We start from the raw sequence: 23,064 nt of genomic DNA, 5'->3' as shown, positions 1-23,064 counted from the left end.
CTAATGTATGATCTAGCTATCCCACTAAATATAGAACTAACGTATGATCTAGCTATCCCACTTCTGAGCATATATCCAAACAATACTATAATTCAAAAAGACATATGTACCAGAGTTCCCCTCGTGGCTCAGCAGTTAATGAACCTGAATGGCATCCATGAGGAAGCAGGTTCAATCCCTGGCCTTGCTCAGTGGGTTAAGAATCCAGGTTGCCGTGAGCTGTGGTGTAGGTAGCAGATACAGCTCAGATCCTATGGTGCTGTGGCATAGGATGGCAGCTACAGCTCTGATTCAACCCCTAGCATGGGAACCTCCATATGCCACAGGTGTGGCCCTAAAAAGCTGAAATATACATGCACCCCTATGTTCCTTGCAGCACTATTCACAATAGCCAAGACATGGAAATAACCAAAATGTCCACAGATGAATGGATTAAGAAGATGTGGTGCATATATATAATGAAATACCACTCAGCCATAAAAAGAATGAAACAATGTCATTTGCAGCAACATGGATGCAACTAAAGATTCATAGACCATGTGAAGCAAGTCAGAAAGAAAGGACAAATACCATATTATATCACTTATATGTAGAATCTAAAATATGGTACAAATGAACCTATCTACAAAACAGAAAGAGACTCACAGACATGGAGAAGAGACTTATGGTTGCCAAGGGGTAGGAGGGAAGGGAGTGGGATGGACTGGGATTTTTGGGTTAAGAGATGCAAACTATTATATTTAGAATGTGGAGGTGGGCGGAGGGATGGACTAGAAGTTTGGGACTGGCATATGTACACTGAGCTACATGGAATGATTGGTCAATGGGGACTGGCTGTATAGCACAGAGACCTCTACCCAATATTCTGTAACAATCTATATGGGGAAAGAATCTAAAAGAAAATGGATGTGTGTACATGTATGACTGAATCACTTTGTTGTACAGCAGAAATCACAACACTGTAAGTCAACTATACCTCAGTAAAACTTTTTTAAAAATGAAGAAAAAAAAAAAAACATAGAATGGATAAGCAATGAAGTCCTACTATAGAGCACCGGGAACTATATCCAATCTTCCGATCTCTTGGGAAAGACCATGATGGAAGACAATTTAAGAAAAGCAATGTATATATATGTATGATTAGGTCACTTTGCTGTGCAGCAGAAATTGGCACAATATTGTAAATCAACTATACTTTTAGAAAATAAATAATTTTTTTAAAAAATCACTTAAAAAACCAAACAAGGAGTTCCCATTGTGGCTCAGTGGTTAAGGAATCCAACTAGGAACCATGAGGTTGCGTCTTTGATCCCTGGCCTTGCTCAGTGGGTTAAGGATCCAGTGTTGCCGTGAGCTGTGGTATAGGTCACAGACACGGCTCGGATCCAGCGTTGCTGTGGCTCCAGTGTAGACTGGCAGCTACAGCTCTGATTGGACCCCTAGCTTGGGAACCTCCATATGCCATGGGGGTGGCCCTAGAAAAGACAAAAAATAATAATAATAATAAAATAAAATAGATAAAAAAATAAAAAACAACAACAACAACAAAAAAAAACAAGCAAAGTCAATAAAAGGCCAAGCTCATAAATACAGAGAGACTGGTGGTTGCCAGAGTAAGGGGTAAAGAACGATAAAAATGGGTAAATTTTAATTTTTTTTTAGTTTAAACAACATGAATAATTTTTTTTAAAGGTTAAAAAAAAGTAAGAACTCACCTCGTCCACTTCCACTACCACTTCTGCTTTGGTAAGTGTCACCATTACCTGTGAGGCGTTGTTTTACAGAATATTTAGAAAAAATGTAGGATCCTCCTCAAACACATAAACCATACAGCTATCTGTATTCAAATACTGAGTCATTACTCAGGATTATTGGTTCCTTAATCAACCCATCTCTTATTTCTATACCTTTTTCTCACCTGAACATTTTGTTTAAAGACCTCGTTTTTTTAGGGCAGTTTTAGAATCACAGCAAAATTTAAGGGGAAAGTACAGCGATTTCCCATATACCCCCTGTACTCACACCTGCATAGCCTTCCCATTATCAACATCCCCCATCAGAGAGGTACATTTGTTACAATGGATGAACCTGTGCTGACACATCACAATCACCCAAAGTCCATCATTTATATTATAGTTCACTCCTGGAATTGTATATTCTTTTTGTATGGACAAATATGTAATGGCATATATTCACCATTACAGTATCATACAAAATAATTTCACTGCCCTAAAAATCCTCCATGCTCTTCCCCCTAAGCACACTGGTTTTTTTTTTTTTCATCCTTCTTCATATAGTTTTTGCCCTTTCCAGAATGTCATATAGTTCTAATTACATGGTATGTAGCCTTTTCATATTGGTTTCTTTCACTTAGTAATGTGCATTTAAGGTTCCTCTATGTCTTTTCATGGCTTAAGCACTCATTTCTTTGTAGTAGCAGATGGGTTTTTTGTTTCTTTGCATTTTAGGGCCACATGTGCAGCATATGGAAGTTCCCAGGCTATAGGGGTCGAAACTGAGCTGCAGCTGCCGACCCTACACCACTGCCACAGCAATACAGGACCGGAGCCAGGTTTGTGACCTACACCACAGCTCATGGCAACGCCGGATCCTTAACCCACCAAGCAAGGCCAGGAATCAAACCTGCATCCTCAGGGATACTAGTTGGGTTCATTACTGCTGAGCCACAATGGGAACTCCAGAACCACAGTTTATTTAACCACATTTGAACACTTTTTCCCCTTTCTACTCAAAACCCCTAACTCAGAATTCTTTTTTTAAACCACTGCAAACTTCATTTTCCTTCTTCTCAATTAAAAGTACATTTATATTCCAAACAAATAAGAGAGCAAAAATAATTCACAGTGAACAAATTTTATAAGACAAAACTGTTCATATGTTTTTGCCTACAAATTTAAAAAGCAGAGAAAGTCATGAGCCAATTTAATATATCTTAAAAATATATATCAGGTTTACTAATCCTAGAGCTAAAAGCATATATTAATGATTAATATTCAGTAATAAATTCAATTTCTCACCTGCACCACTTAATGCTGATCTTCTAGAACCAAAAAAGCCACCAGTACGATGGGTCCCCTCATCTTGTTCATATTCGCTATCTAGATTACAGATAATAAAATTAGACTGTTACTTTTAAGAAACTTTTAACTCATGTCATAAAGGGGGAAAAAAATCAATTTGTGGTGCCTGAAGTGAAAAAAACGCAGGATAAAATGATTTAAATTTAAGAGAAATAGCAGTATTTTTATAAATATCACAAATAAATTTCTCCACAAATTATTTCCTTCAATACAAACTACTTGCTTAAATTTTTTATTTAATGAAATTATTTTATACAAGTAGTTTGGGTCAATACTTTGCCAAAATATGATATAAGCAAAAGTTAAATCACCTCTGAAAAGCAGTACTGTTATTGCCCCCAGAAACTTCACATTACACCATCTCATTGCTTATTCACCAGAATAGCATCCCCTTGCTCCCACGGCTGCCAAATCAAACTGTATCAGTGCTGAACAGCAACCCTCCACATCTTTTTTTTTTTTTTTTTTTTTTTTGTATTTTTAGGGCCACATCCAAAGCATATGGAAGTTCCCCAGAGAGGGGTTGAATTGGAGCTGCAGCTGCCAGCCTATACCACAGCCACAGCAATGTGTGATCTGAGCCATGTCTGTGACCTACACTACAGCTCATAGCAACATAGGCTCCTTAACCCACTGAGCAAGTACAGGGATCAAACCCACATCCTCATGGATACTAGTTGGGTTCATTACTGCTGAGCCACAACAAGAACTCCTCTCTTTACCTTTTTGAAAGTAAAAATTCACTAATCTGCTACACATCTATGAAAACATATGAATTTATGTCTTAGCTTCCACTATTCTGTCCTCCTCTGTTAAGAGACTCATGAAATCCAACAGTGATTTCAGAAGACAATACCTTAGCACCAAGGAATGATGACTGGAAGAATTCAGGTAGAAAGCCACATAGGTGACAGAAGGTATAATGGGAGACAGATCCATGAAGAAGCCCACCTATTTATAAGGTTTAGTGCATCATTATCAAAGCACTAAAATGCTTCATGGTCTCTAATTTTAAAGAAGTAGGTCATACAAAATTCTAGAAAGATTCGTACATTCCCACTTAATCAGAAAGGAATTACATGTGTCTAAAAAATAATATTTTATACAATGTAAGTGATTATGTACCAGCCACTATGCTAAAGTTGTTCTCATATAATCATAACAACCTTATATAATAGATATTATTTTTTATCATTTTTTTCTTAATAAACAAAGTATACCATTTGCAATCCACTACTAACTTGGACTTCCTAGACCAAATCGTCCACGGCAACCTCGGAAACTACCTCTTCCACCTCTTCTGGACGACACTGAGGCTTCTGAATCATTTCCATCTTGAAAGCCTATAATATTAAAACATACACACAAGAACAACACAAAACAACAAAGAAGTCTTGTGGACATGATGGCCAAGTTAATTTAAGCCTTGCATAATGCAATGACTTTAAATATTTTAAGGCATTAACAGATAGTTACAAGAAAGAAACGCCACATTTGACCCATACATGTTGAACTTTACTAGTATAAATAGATATAGCTGCAATTTAAAAAAAAAAAAAAAACACTGCTTACTTAGGGAATGAAAACTAAAAATGACTAAAAGGAGAACATGACACTTGTAAAACACTGAAAGTTGCCACAATTGCACTATCATCAGGATTTCCACAATCCAGAGAAAGATTATCGAGGCTTATATTTATCTCCTCTAGGGAATAATAAACATCTTACTTAAAGCACAGACATGGAGGTACATACAAAGTCTGATTTCCTGTTATGAACAATGCATTTTTAATTCAACTGAATACCAAAAAAAATCAGGAGAAACAGTTCGAGTAAAATTTGATCCTACCTAGGACAGAATAAGATCAAGTCAAAACCAAAATGACAAGTCGGCAGGAAACAGAAAACCTAGTATTACTTAGTTTATGAACCTGTAACAATTTACACCTAAAGAAACTGATAAAGGTAAAAAGGTAAAAATATTATACTCCCTGATACTGGATTTTTTATATATATATATATATATATATATGCACACTTAAATATATAAATATAAAATATATACATATAGGCACACTTAAAGCCTGTTTATAAAATGGAGCAGAACTAATTCAAAGCAGAATCATAGTCTTGCATCTATTACCTAAACTTTACAGAGTACTCTTCAAACTAAGAACAATCTATTTTCAATACACTCACTTTTGTATTCAAAATTATTCCTGCCTCTTTATCTTTTAGGAAATCTTATCAGGGTTTATCTTTTTCAAGAAACAGTTTATCTTTTTGTTCCTTCTTTCAGTAAAAAATTACTTTTGTGTGTGTGTGTACAAATAAAAATATTATAAATAATAAAATTATAAATAAAAATAATAAAAAATAATAAATAATAAAAAAAGAAAAAGAAAAACCCACAGCTAACATCATTCTCAATGGTGAAAAACTGACATTTCCACTAAAATCAGGAAGAAGACAAGGATGTCCACTTTCACTACTATTATTCAACATAGTTTTGAAAGTACTAGCCATGGTAATCAGAGAAAAAAAAATAAAAGGAATTCAAATTGGAAAAGAAGAAGTAAACTAAAACTGTTTGCAGATGACATGATACTATACCTAGGAAACTCTAAAGATAGCACCAGAAAACTGTTAGAACTCTTCAATGAATTTGGCAAAGTTACAGACTACAAAATTAATACACAGAAATCAATTGCATTTCTATATACTAACAATGAAAGATCAGAAAGAGAAATCAGAGAAACCATCCCATTTACCATCAGACCAAAAAGAATAAAATACCTAGGAATAAACCTACCTAAAGAGACAAAAGATATATACTCTGAAAACTGTAAGACACTGATGAAAGAAATCAAAGACCACACAAACAAATGGAAAGATATGCCATGCTCTTGGATTGGAAGAATCAATACTGTTGAGATGACTATACTACCTAAGGCAATCTACAGGTTCAGTGCAATCTCTATCAGATTACCAAGGGCATTCTTTACAGATCTAGAACAGAACATTTAAAAATTTGTATGGAAACAAAAGAGACCCCAGATAGCCAAAGCAACATTGAAAAAGAAAAATGAGAATGAAGGAATAAAGCTTCCTGACTTAATACTACAAAGCTATAGTTATCAAAACAATATGGTACTGGCACAAAAACATAAATACAGAATAATGGTACAGGATAGAAAACCCAGAAATAAACCCAAGCACCTACGGTCAATTAATCTATGACAAAGGAGGCAAGAACATATGGTGGAAGAAAGACAGTCTCTTCAATAAATGGTGCTGGGAAAACTAAAAAGCTACATGTAAAAGAATGAAAATAGGACACTAACACCATACACAAAAATAAACTCAAAATGGACTAAAGACCTAAATATAGGGCTAGATACTATAAAACTCCTAGAGGAAAACATAGGCAGAACACATTTTGACATAAATCATAGCAACATCTTATTTGATCCACCTCCTAGAATAATGTCAATAAAGACACAAATAAACCAATGGGACCTAATTAAATTCAAAAGCTTTTGCACAGCAAAGGAAATTATTAAAAAATTGAAAAGACAACCCTAGGATGGAAGAAAATCTTTGCAAACAAAGCAACAGACAAAGGCCTATATCCAAAACATACAAACAACTCATACAACTCAACAACAAAAAAAACAACCCAATTGAAAAATGTGCAGAACACCTAAACAGACAATTCTCCAAAGAAGGCATATGGATGACCAGTAGGCACATGAAAAAATGTTCAACATCACTAATTATTAGAGAAATGCAAATCAAAACCACAATGAGGTACCACTGCACACCAGTCACAGAATGGCCACTGGATAAGTCTACAAATAACAAATGCTGGAGAGGGTGTGGAAAAAAGGGAACCCTCTTACACTGTTGAAGAGAATGTAAATTGGTACAATCACTATGGAAAACACTGTGGAGGGACCTCAGAAAACTAAATATGGAACTACCATATGATCCAGCAATACCATTGCTGGGCATATATCCAGACAAAACTTTCACTGAAAAAAGATACATGCACCCCTATGTTCATCACAGCACTATTCACAATAGCCAAGACATGGAAACAACCTAAATATCCATTGACAGATGAATGGGTTAAGAAGATGTGGTACATGTATACACTGGAATACTACTCATCCATAAAAAAGATAAACTAATGCCATTTGAAGCGACATGGATGGAACTAAAGACTCTCATACTGAGTGAAATAAGCCAGAAAGAAAAAGACACCATAAGATGTCACTTATTTGTGGAATCTAAAATATGGCAAAGATGATCCTATCTACAAAATAGAAACAAATCACAGCCAAGGAGAGCAGACTTGTGGTTCCCCAGGGAGGGGGAGGGGAGAAGGGGGGAGGGAGTGGAATGCATGAGCAGTTCAGGGTTTTGGGATGTGAACTGCTATATTTGAAATGGATGGGCAATGGGGTCCTACTGTACAGCACAGGGAACTATGTGTGATTGGGTCATTTTGCTATCCACAGAAATTGCAGAAACATTGTAAATCAACTATAATTAAAAAAAGAAAAGAGGAGTTCCCGTCGTGGCGCAGTGGTTAACGAATCCGACTAGGAACCATGAGGTTGCGGGTTCGATCCCTGCCCTTGCTCAGTGGGTTAACGATCCGGCGTTGCCGTGAGCTGTGGTGTAGGTTGCAGACGCGGCTCGGATCCCGCGTTGCTGTGGCTCTGGCGTAGGCTGGTGGCTACAGCTCCGATTCAACCCCTAGCCTGGGAACCTCCATATGCCGTGGGAGCGGCCCAAGAAATAGCAACAATAACAACAACAACAACAAAAAAAAAAAAGAAAGAAAAGAAAAAGATAAAATGTTTCCAATACAATAATACCTCTGCAGTCTATGTCTGTCTTTGCCGTTTCCTTCCTTCCCCCCATGAACCTCCTCCCACCTAAATATCCTGACTTGTTTTTCATTTCCTTGCTCTTATTTTAAATTTACTATGTACATATATTTATACAACACACTGTCTTGAGCTTTATATAATAGAATCATACAGAACATACTTCTTTTATATACCTTTGTTTTCACTGATGTGTGAAACATCTTTCACTTTTACTGCTGAATAAACATTGTTTCTATTTCATTTTTGTATTATCTTTTTTACTTCCTTCTATTAAGTTTTCTTCACTCTTTTTCAATTACTTAAGTTGAACACTTGGCTCATCATCTTTTCTCATGGGTGAATGTAAGACTATGAAATTTCCTCTAAAAGCTAGCTGCTTTAACTGTAACCTGTAGGTTTTTTGTTTGCTTTTTATGTTTTGGACAGTTCTTGTTAAGTTTATGCCTGTGAGTCTTTTATGTTATTCTACTGTTTCACATCAAGACTTTAAATGGGAACTCTTTTACATATCCTCTAAATTTGTATGGAAAGCTGTTAATTTCTGTATGCAAATTTCACAAGTTGACATGACACCTCATGAAATTTTCAGTGGTTCATAATCCATGACTCCTTCTGGATTTCACAAATACACAACCAAATTATATGTTGTACCTTATTTTTAAGTTCTTATGTTTTCAATAGCTTTTTCCTATCTGACTGCATTGGCCTTCCATAAAACATTAAGTAGAAATGGAGATGATGGATATAGCAGGCACTGATGATGTCCCCTTGAATCCCTTTCATCAGGCCAGTGCACTGTCTCCAGTTGCTGGTGACTCACATTTGTCTACTGCTTTGGAGAACAGACCTCAACCAATGGGAATGGCCTGGTAGGTGGTGCCCATTGTAAGGGGCAGCCTAGAGCCACAAGACACATGCAATTAATAAATTTTGATATTCTCTGATTTTACTGTAATTCAGTTCTAAATATTTCATTATTTCCATATAAATTATTATTCATAAACTGAGAAATTCAGTTCCCAAAGCACAAGGGTTAGGATCTTGTTATTGATTTCTACTTTTATTGTACTTTAACAAGAGGGCACAGCCTATGATACAAATTCTGTGATAATTTTGGGATTTCCTTTTGGTCTTAATAGATGTTCAAATTGTGTATATTTTCCACATGCTGGAAAATAATGTATAATTTGTAATCTGGGGGTATATTATTTCAAAAAGAACTATTAAATCAAGCTTAGTAACTGGTATTCAAATTTTCTTTACTCATTTAACTTATTTCTAGCCAGCTCAGTCTGTATGAGGGAAAAATTATTTAAAACTTAATGGTGATTAATGGATTAAGAAGGATTTGCAAATTTTTTCCTTATGTTCTTTTTGCTTTATATATTTCAAGAATATGCTATTAAGAGTCAAACCATGTTCAGAACTAGAATGTATTCCCAGTGAACATGCCTTTTATCATTAAGCAATTCTTTTTTTTTAATTTTAATTGTTATTTCCCCAATTTTTTTCCTACTGTACAGCACAGTGACCCAGTTACACATACATGTATACATTCTTTTTTCTCACATTCTCATGCTCCATCATAAGTGACTAGACATAGTTCCCAGTGCTACACAGCAGGTTCTCATTGCTAATCCCTTCTGAAGGCAATAATCTGCATCTATTAACCCCAAATTCCCAATCCATCCTGCTCCCTCCCCCTCGGCAACCACAAGTCTATTCTCAAGTCCATAATTTTCTTTTCTTTAGAAAGGTTCATTTGTGCCATAATATTAGATTTCAGATATAAGTGATATCATATGGTATTTGTCTTTTTCTAACTTCACTCAGTATGAGAGTCTCTAGTTCCATCCATGTTGCTGCAAATGGCATTGTTTTGTTCTTTTTCATGACTGAGTAGTGTTCTGTTGTGCATATATACCACATCCTCCTAATAAAATCATCTGCCAATGGACATTTGGATTGTTTCCATGTCTTAGCTATTGTGAATAGTGCTGCAATGAACATACGGGTGCATGTGTCTTTTTTAAGGAAAGTTCTGTCTGGATATATACCCAAGATGGGATTGCTGAGTAATATGGTAGTTCTATGTAGAGATTTCTAAGGTACTCCCATACTGTTCTCCATAGTGGCTGTACCAGCTTACATTCCCACCAACACTGCAGGAGGGTTCCCTTTTCTCCATACCACCTCCAGCATTTGCTATTTGTGGACTTATTAATGATGGCCATTCTGATTGGTGTGAGGTGGTATCTCATGGTAGTTTTGATAAGTAATTATTTCTTCATGCCTAATATGTCTGCCTTAGAGTCTATTTTGTCTATTTCTATACCAGCTTTGTTTGGTTAATAGTGTAATGACTTTTTTCTGTTAATTTTTCAACAATGCATTGAAATATGTTTACATATAATTACTGATACATGGATTTTTATTTCTACCATCTTATTCTGTGTTTTTGCTGAGTTTTTTCAATGCTTTTTGTTCTCCTTTCTGACCTATTAGATTTTCCCAAAGGCTATATAGTTCATTTTATGCTTTTATTGACGTCCTTCAATTTCACCATGAATACTTAAGAAATATTTAAATTATTTTCAGTCTGGTTCCTTACTACAATGTCCTCTCCTCTTTCTACTGTATTTCCTCCACTATTACGTTACCATTTTATCCTTTTTCTCATTACCCTTCAGTTATACCCTATTTAAGAAATCTTTTTTTTTTTTTTTTTTTGGCTTTTCTAGGGCCACTCCCGCAGGATACGGAGGTTCCCAGGCTAGGGGTCTAATTGGAGCTGTAGCCACTGGCCTGCGCCAGAGCCACAGCAACGCGGGATCCGAGCCACGTCTGCAACCTACACCACAGCTCACGGCAACGCCGGACCCTTAATCCACTGAGCAAGGCCAGGGATCAAACCCGCAACCTCATGGTTCCTAGTCGGATTCATTAACCACTGCACCACGACATGAACTCCTAAGAAATCTTTAGTTTCAACCTATTCTCCTTCCTACAGAACTGGCAAAGAACTTGAGTCTTTTCATTTGCTAATATTTTAGTTCTTTCTTATTTCTAAAATCCCTAAATTAATCATAATTATTATTACTAGCTTATACAGTCACTACTTATTTCATTTTAATAGTATGTTTACCAATTTTTATATTTTTATTTATTTTGTCTTATCATTGCTTTCTTTCAGAATTGTTTCCTTCTTGTTAATATATATAATTTAGTAGTTCTTTCCTCAATGGCTTAAAGTACTAAAATCATCTTTATATGAAATGATATTATTACCTATATATAGCAGTTTGGGTTCAGAGCTATTCTCCCTGACCATTCTGAATTCTACTATAGTCTGACCTCTGACCTTACTGAAAAAAATTCTGCTGTCAATCTACTTTTCTTTTCCAGGTGTATTTGTTTTTTCTCTAGTGGTTTTAAAACATTTTTCTCTGTAATATTTAATTTCAATACATGCATAAGGGTATAAATTTGCTTTTATTTAGTTTGTTCAAGATTCTTGTACCTCTTTTACTCTGGAAATGTCTCATTTATTATCTGTGAAGAGTCTCCTTTTCCTATTTTCCCTCCTCCTGTTTTTTAAGTTTTCTCCTCAGAAGATATTCAGACACATGTTGGAATAACAGAATTTCTTATTCTATTCTCCATATCTGTTAAGAGCTTTCATGCTTTCCATTTCCAAATCTACAGAATTTCTTTGGATCTCTTTTTGGATTCATTTATTCTATTCATCTGTGTTTAATCTATTTAATCCATCACGTTTTAATCACTCTGATATTTTCTGTAAAGTCAAGTTGGTTCTTTTTCAAATCTATTTTCCTTGATGAACAACTACATAATGTCTCAGTATCTCTGGTATCTATAATTTAATGAGTCCATATACAACAGAGACTCAAACATTTAAATGAACAAGCTCTTTTCATGGTTGAGACTAATTTCAAGTTATATAAGGAGCTTAGTAACTAAAAATGAGAAGAACAAAGATGTTATGCAGAATTAAAAGTCTGCATGACCTTCCTGGTTATAGATAGGGCCAGAAACTCCACCTATTCTACATGGTCTTAAAAATAATTACCTTTGTCAAAACAAATAGGTGAAAAGGTAAAACACTATAGAAGTTAAAATAAATGAAAAAGATCTACACTTTTGATATATAAATCTTTTATTTATTTATGTTTGGCTGTGCTTGCAGCATGAGGAAGTTTCCAGGCCAGGGATGGAACCCATGCCACAGCAGTGACAATGCCATATCCTTAATCTGCTCAGCCACCAGGAAACTCTGATATAAATCTTTTAAAATGTTAATAGAGAAGTCACAAAAAGTATAATATTAAATGTGTACACACCAATGTTAAGTTACCTCTGGGAAAGGGAAGATGTAAAGTATAAGGGAGGATGGGTCCTCCAGTAATTATGTAAATTTTTTTCTATATTTGAAGTAAATATAACAAAATGATCCTGTTAAATCCAGAAAGTAATATATGAGTACTTGTATAAGAGTATTCTGTGCTTTTCTGAGTTATTAAATTTTTCAAAATTCACCATTCAAAATTTTGCTTTTCATAATACAGCATTAATACATATATTAATTTATATATTTATGGCCACACTCATGGCATATGGAAGTTCCCTGGCCAGGGACTGAATCTGAGCCACAGCTGTGACCCGAGCCACAGTTGTGGCAATGCCAGATCCTTCAAGCCAATGTGCCAGGCCGGGGATCAAACCCATGTCTCCGCACTGACCCAAGTTACTGAAGTTGGATTCTTAACCCACTGTGCCACAGCAAAATTCCAGTATTTTTAAAGGTAACCTAAGTCCCTTCATAAGGTATATTCTACATTTCATAAGGGAGAGCTGAACATTTCCTGCAGTTCTTAAAGATAGCTAATAACAATCTGCAGAAAGGAATGAGTTTATAAATCATTTAATGTTTGGTAAAAGAACATTAACAACTTTTTTTCATTTAAAAAAAAAGTACTTACCATTAAGTTTAGTGAGGTTGGTCACTGAAAATTCAACATACAAAAGTCAATTGTATTTCTATATACTAGGAAATAAACATTTTTAAATGATAATGGATCACTGACATCAGTGAAAAATGGCAAAGTAAAAGACTCCAAATTCTGCTACTTCAAAAAGAAAAAATAATGGACAAAACTGTCAAATTAGCATTTTCCAAACTGAAAATTAGTCAAGGACTTGCAGCAACCCAAGGAATATTTTTTTTTTTTAAAAGGCTGATTCTCACTAACAACAGTGACTTTGTAACATATTTTAACTTACCCCAATCCCATCCTGACAACTCCACTTCTACACATATAACCAAAGGACACAAAAACAGGGACTCAAACAGATACGCCAGAGCCACAGCAACGTGGGATCCAAGCCACATCTGCGACCTACACCACAGCTCACAGCAACGAATGCATTTTTAAAGGTATACATACAATGGAATAGTATTCGGCCATAAAACGGAATGTAGTTCTGATACATGCAAGATGAACACTGAAAATATAAGGCTAAGAGAATTAAGCCAAACAAAAGAGATCAAATATTGTATGACTCTAATTGTATGAAATATCTAGAATATACAAATTCATAAAGAACATAAAACAGAGGGTGATCAGAGACTGAGAGGAAGAAGGTACAGGGAGCTTAATGAATATAAGTTTCTGGATGAGTGATGAAGAAATTTTGGAAACAGACATTGCTGACAACTGCACAACATTGCAGAAATACAGAAGTACTCACTGCCACTGAATTATACATGCAAACAGAGTTAAAATTAAAACTCTAACAAAGTTTATATTAGTTATTCTACCATAATAAAAAGCAGAAATTTTCCCAAATTCAATGAAAAATATTAATCTACACATCCAAGAAGCTTAAAAAACTGCAAGCTGATTAAATCTAAAAAGATCTGGACTTACACATGCTAATATAAAACATGAACAAATGGTCCTGTATATCCACACACCAAAGAATTAAGTTGGACCCCTAATCTCATACCACATACAAAAATGAACTCAAATGGATCAAAAAACATAAATGTTCAGAGTAGAATGAAAACTATAAAATTCTTAGAAGGAAACAGAGGTGAAGATCTGCATTACCTTGGAATAGGCAAAGGTTTCCTAGATGTGACAAGAACATAAACAGCCAAAGAAAAAATAGGTAAATTGGGTTGCATCAGAATTTAAAACTTTTTGGGAGTTCTCTGATGGCACAGCAGGTTAAAGATCTGGTGTTGTCACTGCAGCAGCTTTGATCACTGCTGTGGCACAGATTTGATCCCTGACCCAGGAACTTCCATATGCCACAGGTGCAGCAAAAATAAATAAATAAATAAATAAATAAAATAAAACTTTTTGCTTCAAAAGACACCATCAAGAAAATGAAAACACACCCCACATAAAAAGGAGAAAATATTTGCAAATCATATATCTGTTAACACTTGAATCAAGAATATATAAAGAATTCTTAAAAACAATAAAAAGACAACCCATTTTTTAATGGGCAAAGGATCTGATTAGATATTTCTTGAAAGAATAGATAAAAATGGCTAATACAAGGCTGACCAACATCATAGTCATCAAAAAATACAAATCAAAACCACAATGATACTAAGTATATATATTATAGAAGTAGGGAATATAGCCAATATTTAACAATTATAAATGGAGTATAACCTTTAAAAATTATCAATCACTATATTGTACAACTGTAACTTAATATTGTACATAAACTGTATCTCAATTATAAAAAATGATGAGATACCACTTTATATCCATTAGAAAAGCTACAATCAAAAAGACAAACAGTAACAAGTTATGTGAGGATGTGAAAAAACTAGAGTCCTCAGCCATTGTGAATGGGAATGTAAAATAATACAGCTGCTGAGGAAAACAATTAGGCAATTCCTCAAAAGTTGAATGTAAGATTACCATATGATCCAGAAATTCTATTCCTAGGTACATACTCCAGAAAAAAAAAATAGATTGACACAAATTTGTGCACAAATTTTTATAACAATATTAGTCATAATAGCCCCAAAGTGGAAACAACCCACTGTCCATCAGCTGATAAACAGAATGTAGTATAGCTAAACAGTGGAATATTATTCAGTAATAAAACAGAATGAAGAATGTTACAACATGGACAAACTTTTGAAAACATCATGCTAAGTGCAGAAGTCAGACACAAAAAGACCATATATAATATCATTTATATGAGACACCCAGTATCAGAAAATCTATAGCTACAGAAAGTAGATTAATGGTTGTCAGAGGATAGGAAGAAGGGGAAAACGTGGAACTGCTAATAAGCATAGGATTTCTTTATTTTTTTTGCTTTTTAGGGCTGTACCTGCAGCACATGGAGGTTCCCAGGCTAGGGATATAATGGGAGCTACAGCTGCCGGCCTACACCACAGCCACAGCCACGCCAGATCCAAGCCACATCTGTGACCTACATCACAGCTCACAGCAACGCCGGATCCTTAACCCACTGAGTGAGGCCAGCAATCAAGCCCGCAACCTCATGGTTCCTAGTCGGATTCGTTTCTGTTGTGCCATGATGGGAACTCCATAGGATTTCTTTTTATGAAAGAGGAAATGTTATAGAATTAGCTAGTAGTGAAGTTCACACAACAAAATGAACATAATTAAAACTACTGAAGTGTATACTTTAAAATGGTGAAGTTTATATGAAGTACTCACTCAATAAAAAATATATATTGGAGTTTCCATCATGGCTCAGTGGTTAACAAACCCGACTATTATCCATGAGGACATGGGTTCGATCCCTGGCCTCGCTCAGTGGATTAAGGATCTGGCATTGCCGTGAGCTGTGGTGTAAGTTGCAGACATGGCTCATATCCCGCCTTACTGTAGCTGTGGAGTAGGCTGGCAGCTGTGGCTCCAATTAGACCCCTTGCCTGGGAACCTCCATTATCCATAGTTGCAGCCCTAAAGAGACAAAAGACAAATATATACATATTATATGTATATGTAGATATGTATATAGGCATCACAAAATATCAAATACTAAAGTACAGAAATATGTATAAGGACTCCACAGTGATAACTATAAAACATAGCTAGGAAAAACTAAAGACCTAAAAAAACAGGGATATTCATGAATTGGAAGACTCAGTATCATAAAGATATTCATTCTCCCCACATTAATCTACTGATTCAATGCAATCCTAATAAAAATTCCACTAGGTTTTTTCTGGAAATTGATAAACTGATTCTAAAAATCATATGGAAACTGCAAAAGACCAAGAATAATTCAGGTAATCTTGAAGAACAAATCTGAAAGACTAACACTACCAAATACCAGAACCTATTATAACACTACAGTAATTAGACCATATAGCAATGGTGCAAAAATAGAAAAACTGATCAATGTAATGGAACTAACTCCAGAAACAGTTCCATATGTTTACTGCCACCTAATCTATACCTAAGGCAGCTTTACAGTGTAGAGTGGAAGGGACAGTCTTTTCAGTAAGTTATACTGGATCAACCAGCTAATGGGGAAAAAAGTATACCTTGATATCTACCTTAAACCATATACAAAAATAAATTACAGATAAATTACAATATGAATGTGGAAGCTAAAAGACAAAGTTTTAAAAGGAAAATAGAATATCTTTATGACTTCAGAAGGAACAAATATTTCTTGATCGGGACAACAAAAGCACTAATCATAAAAGACAAGACTGGTAAATTGAACTTGATTAAAATGAACAACTTCTATTCATCAAAAGATGCCCAATATAAATGTCATATAGGAGCTGCTTGCACTATTCTCGCAAATTTTCTGTAAGTTTTAAATTATTTACAAATAAAAAGGTAAAAATAAAGACACACAGAAAAGCAGGCAAAAGACTTGAATAGGCACTATACAAAAGATGATGTCAGAACGGCCAATAAACACAAGAAGCCCCGTATTTCATTAATCCATTAAGGGAATACAAATTAAAATCACAGTGGGGGAGATCCCATTGTGGCACACTGGAAACGAATCTGACTAGGAATCATAAGGTTGCGGGTTCGATCCCTGGCCTCTCTCAGTGGGTTAAAGGATCCAGCATTGCTGTGAGCTGTGGTGTAGGTTGTAGACATGGCTTGGACCCTGCATTGCTGTGGGTGTGGTGTAGGCTGGCAGCTGTAGCTCTTATTAGACCCCGAGCCTGGGAACTTCCATATGCGGCGGATGCAGCCCTAAAAAGACAAAAAATAAAAAATAAAGTAAAATAAAATAAAGAGAATAGCAATCAGGTAGTACCCTCAACAATCACTACTCCTGTTAGTCACCCAAGTCATAAGCCAGGATCAAGCACACAGAGCTTCAATTGGCTTTTGACCGCTTCATTTAAATATGAATTAAAGTGATTTAAAGAAAATTTAATAGTAATGAAGATAATTCAGTCTTCAGCAGAAAGCAACCATAAATTTTAAAATATGAGCTCTGTTTTAGGAACATTAGTGGCAAAATTGATGGTTAAAGTAGGGAGGAGAATAATGCTAAAAAAGGAGTCTAAAATTTTCTTAGCCAAATTTCCTCCCCATCATTGTATGGCCCCCTGCAACTGTCATAAAAAGATTCAACAAATTAAACAAGCCATTCCTTTCACCTCCAAAATCCTCTCCACTCTACAACCCCACCAAGGCTATACTGAAATCCACAGCAAGTCTCAGCTTCACTAAGGAAGGCCCACTGTTCAACGAGTTAACCACCTAATAGGCAAGAGAAAAGGATATCTCCAAGTTGGAGCAAAAATAATGATATATCTGATTACTATGTAGTTCCAAACAATAAACTCTTTTATCATAAGTAGATTTGCACACCTGTAGCAATTTTATGATAGGTTCATTGTGGTTTTCTGTGGGTTTTGTTATTGTTAATTTTTTGTTCTGGCCACAGTGGAGGCATATGGAAGCTCCCAGGCCAGGGATCCAACCCATGCCATAGTAGCAACCAGGGCCACTGCAGTGACAACACTGGATCCTTAGCTCACTGTGCCACAAAGGAACTCCTGTTGTTACAATTTTAACGTGCCTGGCTATAGATAATCAAGAATTGAGCATGATAGTTTTTTTTAACCATTACACCTCAGTTCATTAGAGGCAAGATTAGAAGAGTATAATGAAGTACTGCTAGAGTTGAATAAAAAGTAATCTATAATTTCTTTCCTCTCCCATATCTCCAATCATCCTATTCAGAGACAGAGACATCCCAGCTCATCTACACTGTGACAGACTAAGATTCACAGACTAAGATTCACAGTCCCTCATGTGTACTTCATAGCACACTTTGGAGGTCTTAGAAAAAATTCTGTGACATTACAAAGAAAAAGGAGGGACACCTACTACTGAGCATTAATTCAAATAGTAATAGCATAAAACATACAGCAAAATATTTTTCTTTAAAGGTTTTCACCACCAGAATTTTTCTTTCTTTCAGCTCTTCCAAAATAAGTTTTGTCAGTTTAATATCTCTATCTTAAATACAAACTGTTCCAAAACGTGGTCCTTACCGCCTCTCTTGGAAAAACCTCTGTTCCGTGTCTGATTATCTTCACAGTCATTATTAGACTCTTGAATAAAAATTTAACATGTGAATACACCTAAATAATTACTTAAATATTTATATTAACATAGTATCTAAAGAATAGCACAGTCTTAAGAGAAATCAGTAAGAAAAATATCTTCATAAGTTAAAACAAACATTTCAATTTTTAAATAATTCTAAAAACAGAAATATAAAGACATCATTCAGTCAATTCCCTTACAAATCACCTTATCCAAAAGTTAAATGTTAAGTGTATAATCTGTCAAATGCTACCACAAGCCAAAAAAAAATTTCATAAATGTTTAACCAAAAAAAGTTTTCAGAAATATCTAAACAATTAAGTAATCAATGTGTTCTCAGAAATGCAGAGAACTGTTCTTTTCATAATGTTATCATTATTTCTATAACTTGCCTTTCTTAGTAAACCTGAGACATTAGTTTTGTTATATGCAAACTTTCTGCCATTCATCCTAATGGAAGAATTTGGGGATATCCTGGCTTTCTGTTTTTAGTGACATTATCAAATAATATTACAAAGATTTCTAAATAGTGGTATTAAGGCAGCACTAAAAGCTGCCTAAAAATTATCTGGAAAGTTGGTTAAAAATAGATTATCAGAACCCATCTCCAGAGATTTTTATTTTGAATGTGCAGAGTGACAACAAGGAGTAATTTTTCTAAATTAAAAAAGTACATATTACTAATGTAATTTTTAGTAATAACTTTAAGCTTTCTAGTTGATTCTAATAAAGCCATGTTTGCAAAAAGTTAAGATGTTTTCAACAGATCTTTGTACATGTCACTAATGTTTAATATCTGAGAACTTTAGATCACAGTGATGATATCAAGTGGCTAAAATGATATCATTTTGTGACTGAAAGCTGTTAAGTTTCTCTGCACAGGTACTAATCTACCTGATTAATATTGTTTTAGAATAAACAAGGACTAAGAGCTCCTGTTGAAGGCTTCTATTTGAGCTGACAACAACAACTGACAAATATTCCTGAAGAGCCATCTAACATCAAGACAACTTTTCTTAGAGCAGGATTTAATACAAAGATGCTAAACAGGAAAGTAAGGATTTTGAAAAGAAGGTTGGCCCTGGAATAATGATGATGATAGCTAACATTATTTAGGGGAAAAAAAAGAGCTATGAACTAATTTGGGACTTGGCAAGGACAAAGAGGGTTCACATAATCTCTGCCCAATTATTCTCCTAAAACAAACTCATAGTTATTCTGACTACACTGGATAGTAAAATAAGGTTATGACTTTTGAAGTTGGGTGAAGGGTATGATTACATTAGAAGAAGGAAAACCTCTGTACTATTTTTGAAACTTCCTTTGAGTCTTAAGTGATATCAAAATAAAGTTACTTTAATAAAAAACAACCTCTGTAGAGCTAAAAAATAAAGCCAAGTACAAACAAAAATAACAATCCCAAGATTAGTTATAACCTATTAATTATATAAATAGCAATAACACATAAAACTTAGTATCTGACACTGTTCTAAATGAATTATATTTTAACTTTTTAAGTCCTCACAAAATCTTATGAGGTGGATATTACTCTCATTTCACAAATAAAGAAAAAGAAATACAGAGATATTTTCAAGATAATACAACTGAGGAGGAGGATCTGGGTCTCAAACCCAGGGTGCCTAACTCCAACATCTGAGCTCCTAATTGCTATACCAGCTAAGAGACATGACATTGCAGGGAAAATAACAACCACAAAACTTGCTGTCCATCTGTGTGCAGAGGAAAAGTTTCTATCATGATATCAAAATCTGCTCCTGAGCTTGCCAACAAGAGAATGTTGGTTTTCATTTTGAGAATCACTGTTAAGATCAAGTCTCAAATATTTTAAGAAAATGGATGACATTTACTATTTACCATGAATGTGTCTGATACTAAACTTCATGCTTTACTCACATTCTCATTCAGTGAGCCTAAAACCTATAATATGGATGGCCTCCGTTCTACAGAATGGGAAATTGTGTCTCCCAGAAATTAAGCAACTCGCTCTACATCATTCAACTAGCAAATAGTGGAGCAAGGACATGAAACAAAGTCTGGAACTCTATATTATGCTATAAAGATTCCATAAATCCATGGTTACCATACAAGAGAGTCATCAGAATCACCAGGGATTCTTTTTAAATACAGGTTCCAGGGCCTCACCCAAATCTACTCAATCAGGTTTTCCTGGGAAAGTATGCCAATTACTGTAGTCTATCTTACAGTAACATTACTCTATTCTCATCATCATCTGTATTCCTCCAAACCAGTGTCTCAGTATCTTTCACAGAAATGTCACTCATTTCAACAGTGACCCACATTCTTGTGAATCTTTTTTCACTATCAATACTTAAATTTGAATCTAAGTATGAATTCACATGTCCCAAACTGTATTTGTATATGAAAGTGGAGTTCTGATTCTTGACTTGCTCTTTTTACTACTTCCTTTTTCTTAAGGTAGCACAGCATTCAAAAGTTGCACTTCATAGGTTAATTCAGGCAGGTAAAAATAGGCCAAATGAGGATACTTGCATTCTTAGTTAAGGTTCTGGCTATAGCTGCTTTATAAAATTGGGTTTAAATATATTAGAACTGGAATAGACTAAGATACTTAATCTTAGCATGTATTCCGGACATTAAATTCTTAGGTCACTACAAAAAAACTATTGAACTTACCTCTCCAGAAACCAGAGCTATCACCTTCTTCAAACTTGTTATTTGAAAAACCTACACAAAATATAAAATTAAACTTGCAATTTCTGAAAACAACTATTACCTATACTTCCATATTAAAAAAGAGAAGGAATGAATGGAGGGAAAGAAGAGAGGAGGAAGGAGCTAATGAACAGACTGACCCGACAGGGACTTCTAGCTACCATGCCCCTTTAAAATAGGATAAATTAGGAGTTCCCATCATGGCGCAGAGGAAACGATTCTGACTAGGAACCATGAGGTTGCAGGTTCAATCCTTGGCCTCACTCAGTGGGTTAAGAATCTGGTGTTGCCGTGGCTGTGGTATAGGTCGCTAACGTGGTTCAGATCCTATGTTGCTGAGGCAGTGGCATAGGCCAGCAGCTGTAGCTCCAATTGGACCCCTAGCCCGGGAACCTCCATATGCCGTGAGTGTGGCCCTAAAAAGCAAAATAAAATAAAATAAAATAGGATAAGTCACATACAACTGTGACTATAAATATTGAATTACAATTCATACTGATTGTATTACAACTTCTGCCTTATGCAGTTTATTAAGGTCAAAATATCTGCTAATGTTTTATTACCTCAAATGTAATGTATTCCTCTATATATACATGTGTGATACATGGGTATATACACGTTTCAGTATAACCACTACATACATTCTATTCAAAATATCAACATTTTTAAAGTTTTATAAATTAATTTGTAATTTCCTCATCTGCTAGAGGACAACTAAAATCAAAAATTTTTTCCTTTCTCAGTAACAAGGAAATTCTGCCAACATTTTTTTTTGTGCTGTACCCATGGCACATGGAAGTTCCTAGGCCAGGCATCAAATCTGAGCTACAGCTGTGACCTACGCCACAGCTGCAGCAAGGCCAGATCCTCAATCCACTGTGCAGAGGATCAAACCCACACCACCACACAGACAACACCAGATCCTCAAACCAGTGTCACAGTGGGAACTCCTCTACTCCTCTTTGTTTACAAAATTTCAAAAAACAATCTTTCACCAAGCTCTGCTGTCAAATCTCTTACTTTATAGAACCTTATGTCTAGATTTATACATTTCTGGAGCATATAGATATACCCTTCAATTTAATTTTAAAAGCACCCATCAGTAATATTTCAAAATTTTTAAATGTTAAGTCTTAATAAAATAATCTTTACTACATACTCAGGAAATACTATAACTATGATTTAAATTTAAATGTCAATATATAATGCCTGTCAATATCTAATCTAAATAATAAAATATTAAATTATGGCTTCAGTACTATAGAGACCAATTAATTACTATTTGACAGATGTTAAATTTATACACAAATAAAAACATATCAAGTCACTTAACATCTCAAGTTCAACAGAATCTAACAACCTTTCCAGTGTTAAACTTAATGGAAATTTAAAACACAATTAACATGTATAAAAGTAAGTACTCTATGACCTCAATATATGATTGGATGATACTTTTTCCTTGAGCAGATATAAAGATAATCCCTATAAAAAGATTATGTATCACAAAATGTAGGTTTTGAGTTTTTTATTCATTTAAATATTTGCAATCTTCGAAGTTGGTTCAGAAAAGGATTATTTTCTACTGCCTTCCACAATTGCCTCTTCCCCTCCATACTTCCCTACATGCTACTGAAAGAAAATCTTTCACCTACATGCTATTGGTCATGATCTCACACTCTGCTTGCTCTAATTTACAGTTTTAAAAATTTTTATGGAAAATATTTAATT

General features: G+C 34.9%; 1 protein-coding gene across 6 annotated transcripts in view; it reads right to left on the bottom strand.

Moving 5' to 3' along the window:
* DDX4 (DEAD-box helicase 4) overlaps positions 1-23,064 on the bottom strand; it is a 104,001-nt gene that overhangs the window by 25,440 nt on the left and 55,497 nt on the right. For 3 of the 6 annotated variants that reach the window (XM_021076578.1, XM_021076577.1, XM_021076581.1), the window contains 6 exons: positions 21,298-21,348; positions 18,567-18,626; positions 13,003-13,026; positions 4,343-4,444; positions 3,039-3,119; positions 1,716-1,763 (listed from right to left, as the gene is read on the bottom strand). In XM_021076578.1, coding sequence (XP_020932237.1) covers positions 1,716-1,763; positions 3,039-3,119; positions 4,343-4,444; positions 13,003-13,026; positions 18,567-18,626; positions 21,298-21,348 — 366 coding nt within the window. 6 annotated transcript variants of the gene reach the window in all.

The sequence above is a fragment of the Sus scrofa genome, chromosome 16, assembly GCF_000003025.6.
Source record: "Sus scrofa isolate TJ Tabasco breed Duroc chromosome 16, Sscrofa11.1, whole genome shotgun sequence".
In the NCBI taxonomy this organism is placed as follows: domain Eukaryota; kingdom Metazoa; phylum Chordata; class Mammalia; order Artiodactyla; family Suidae; genus Sus; species Sus scrofa.
This window is presented reverse-complemented; position numbering and strand designations above follow the sequence as displayed.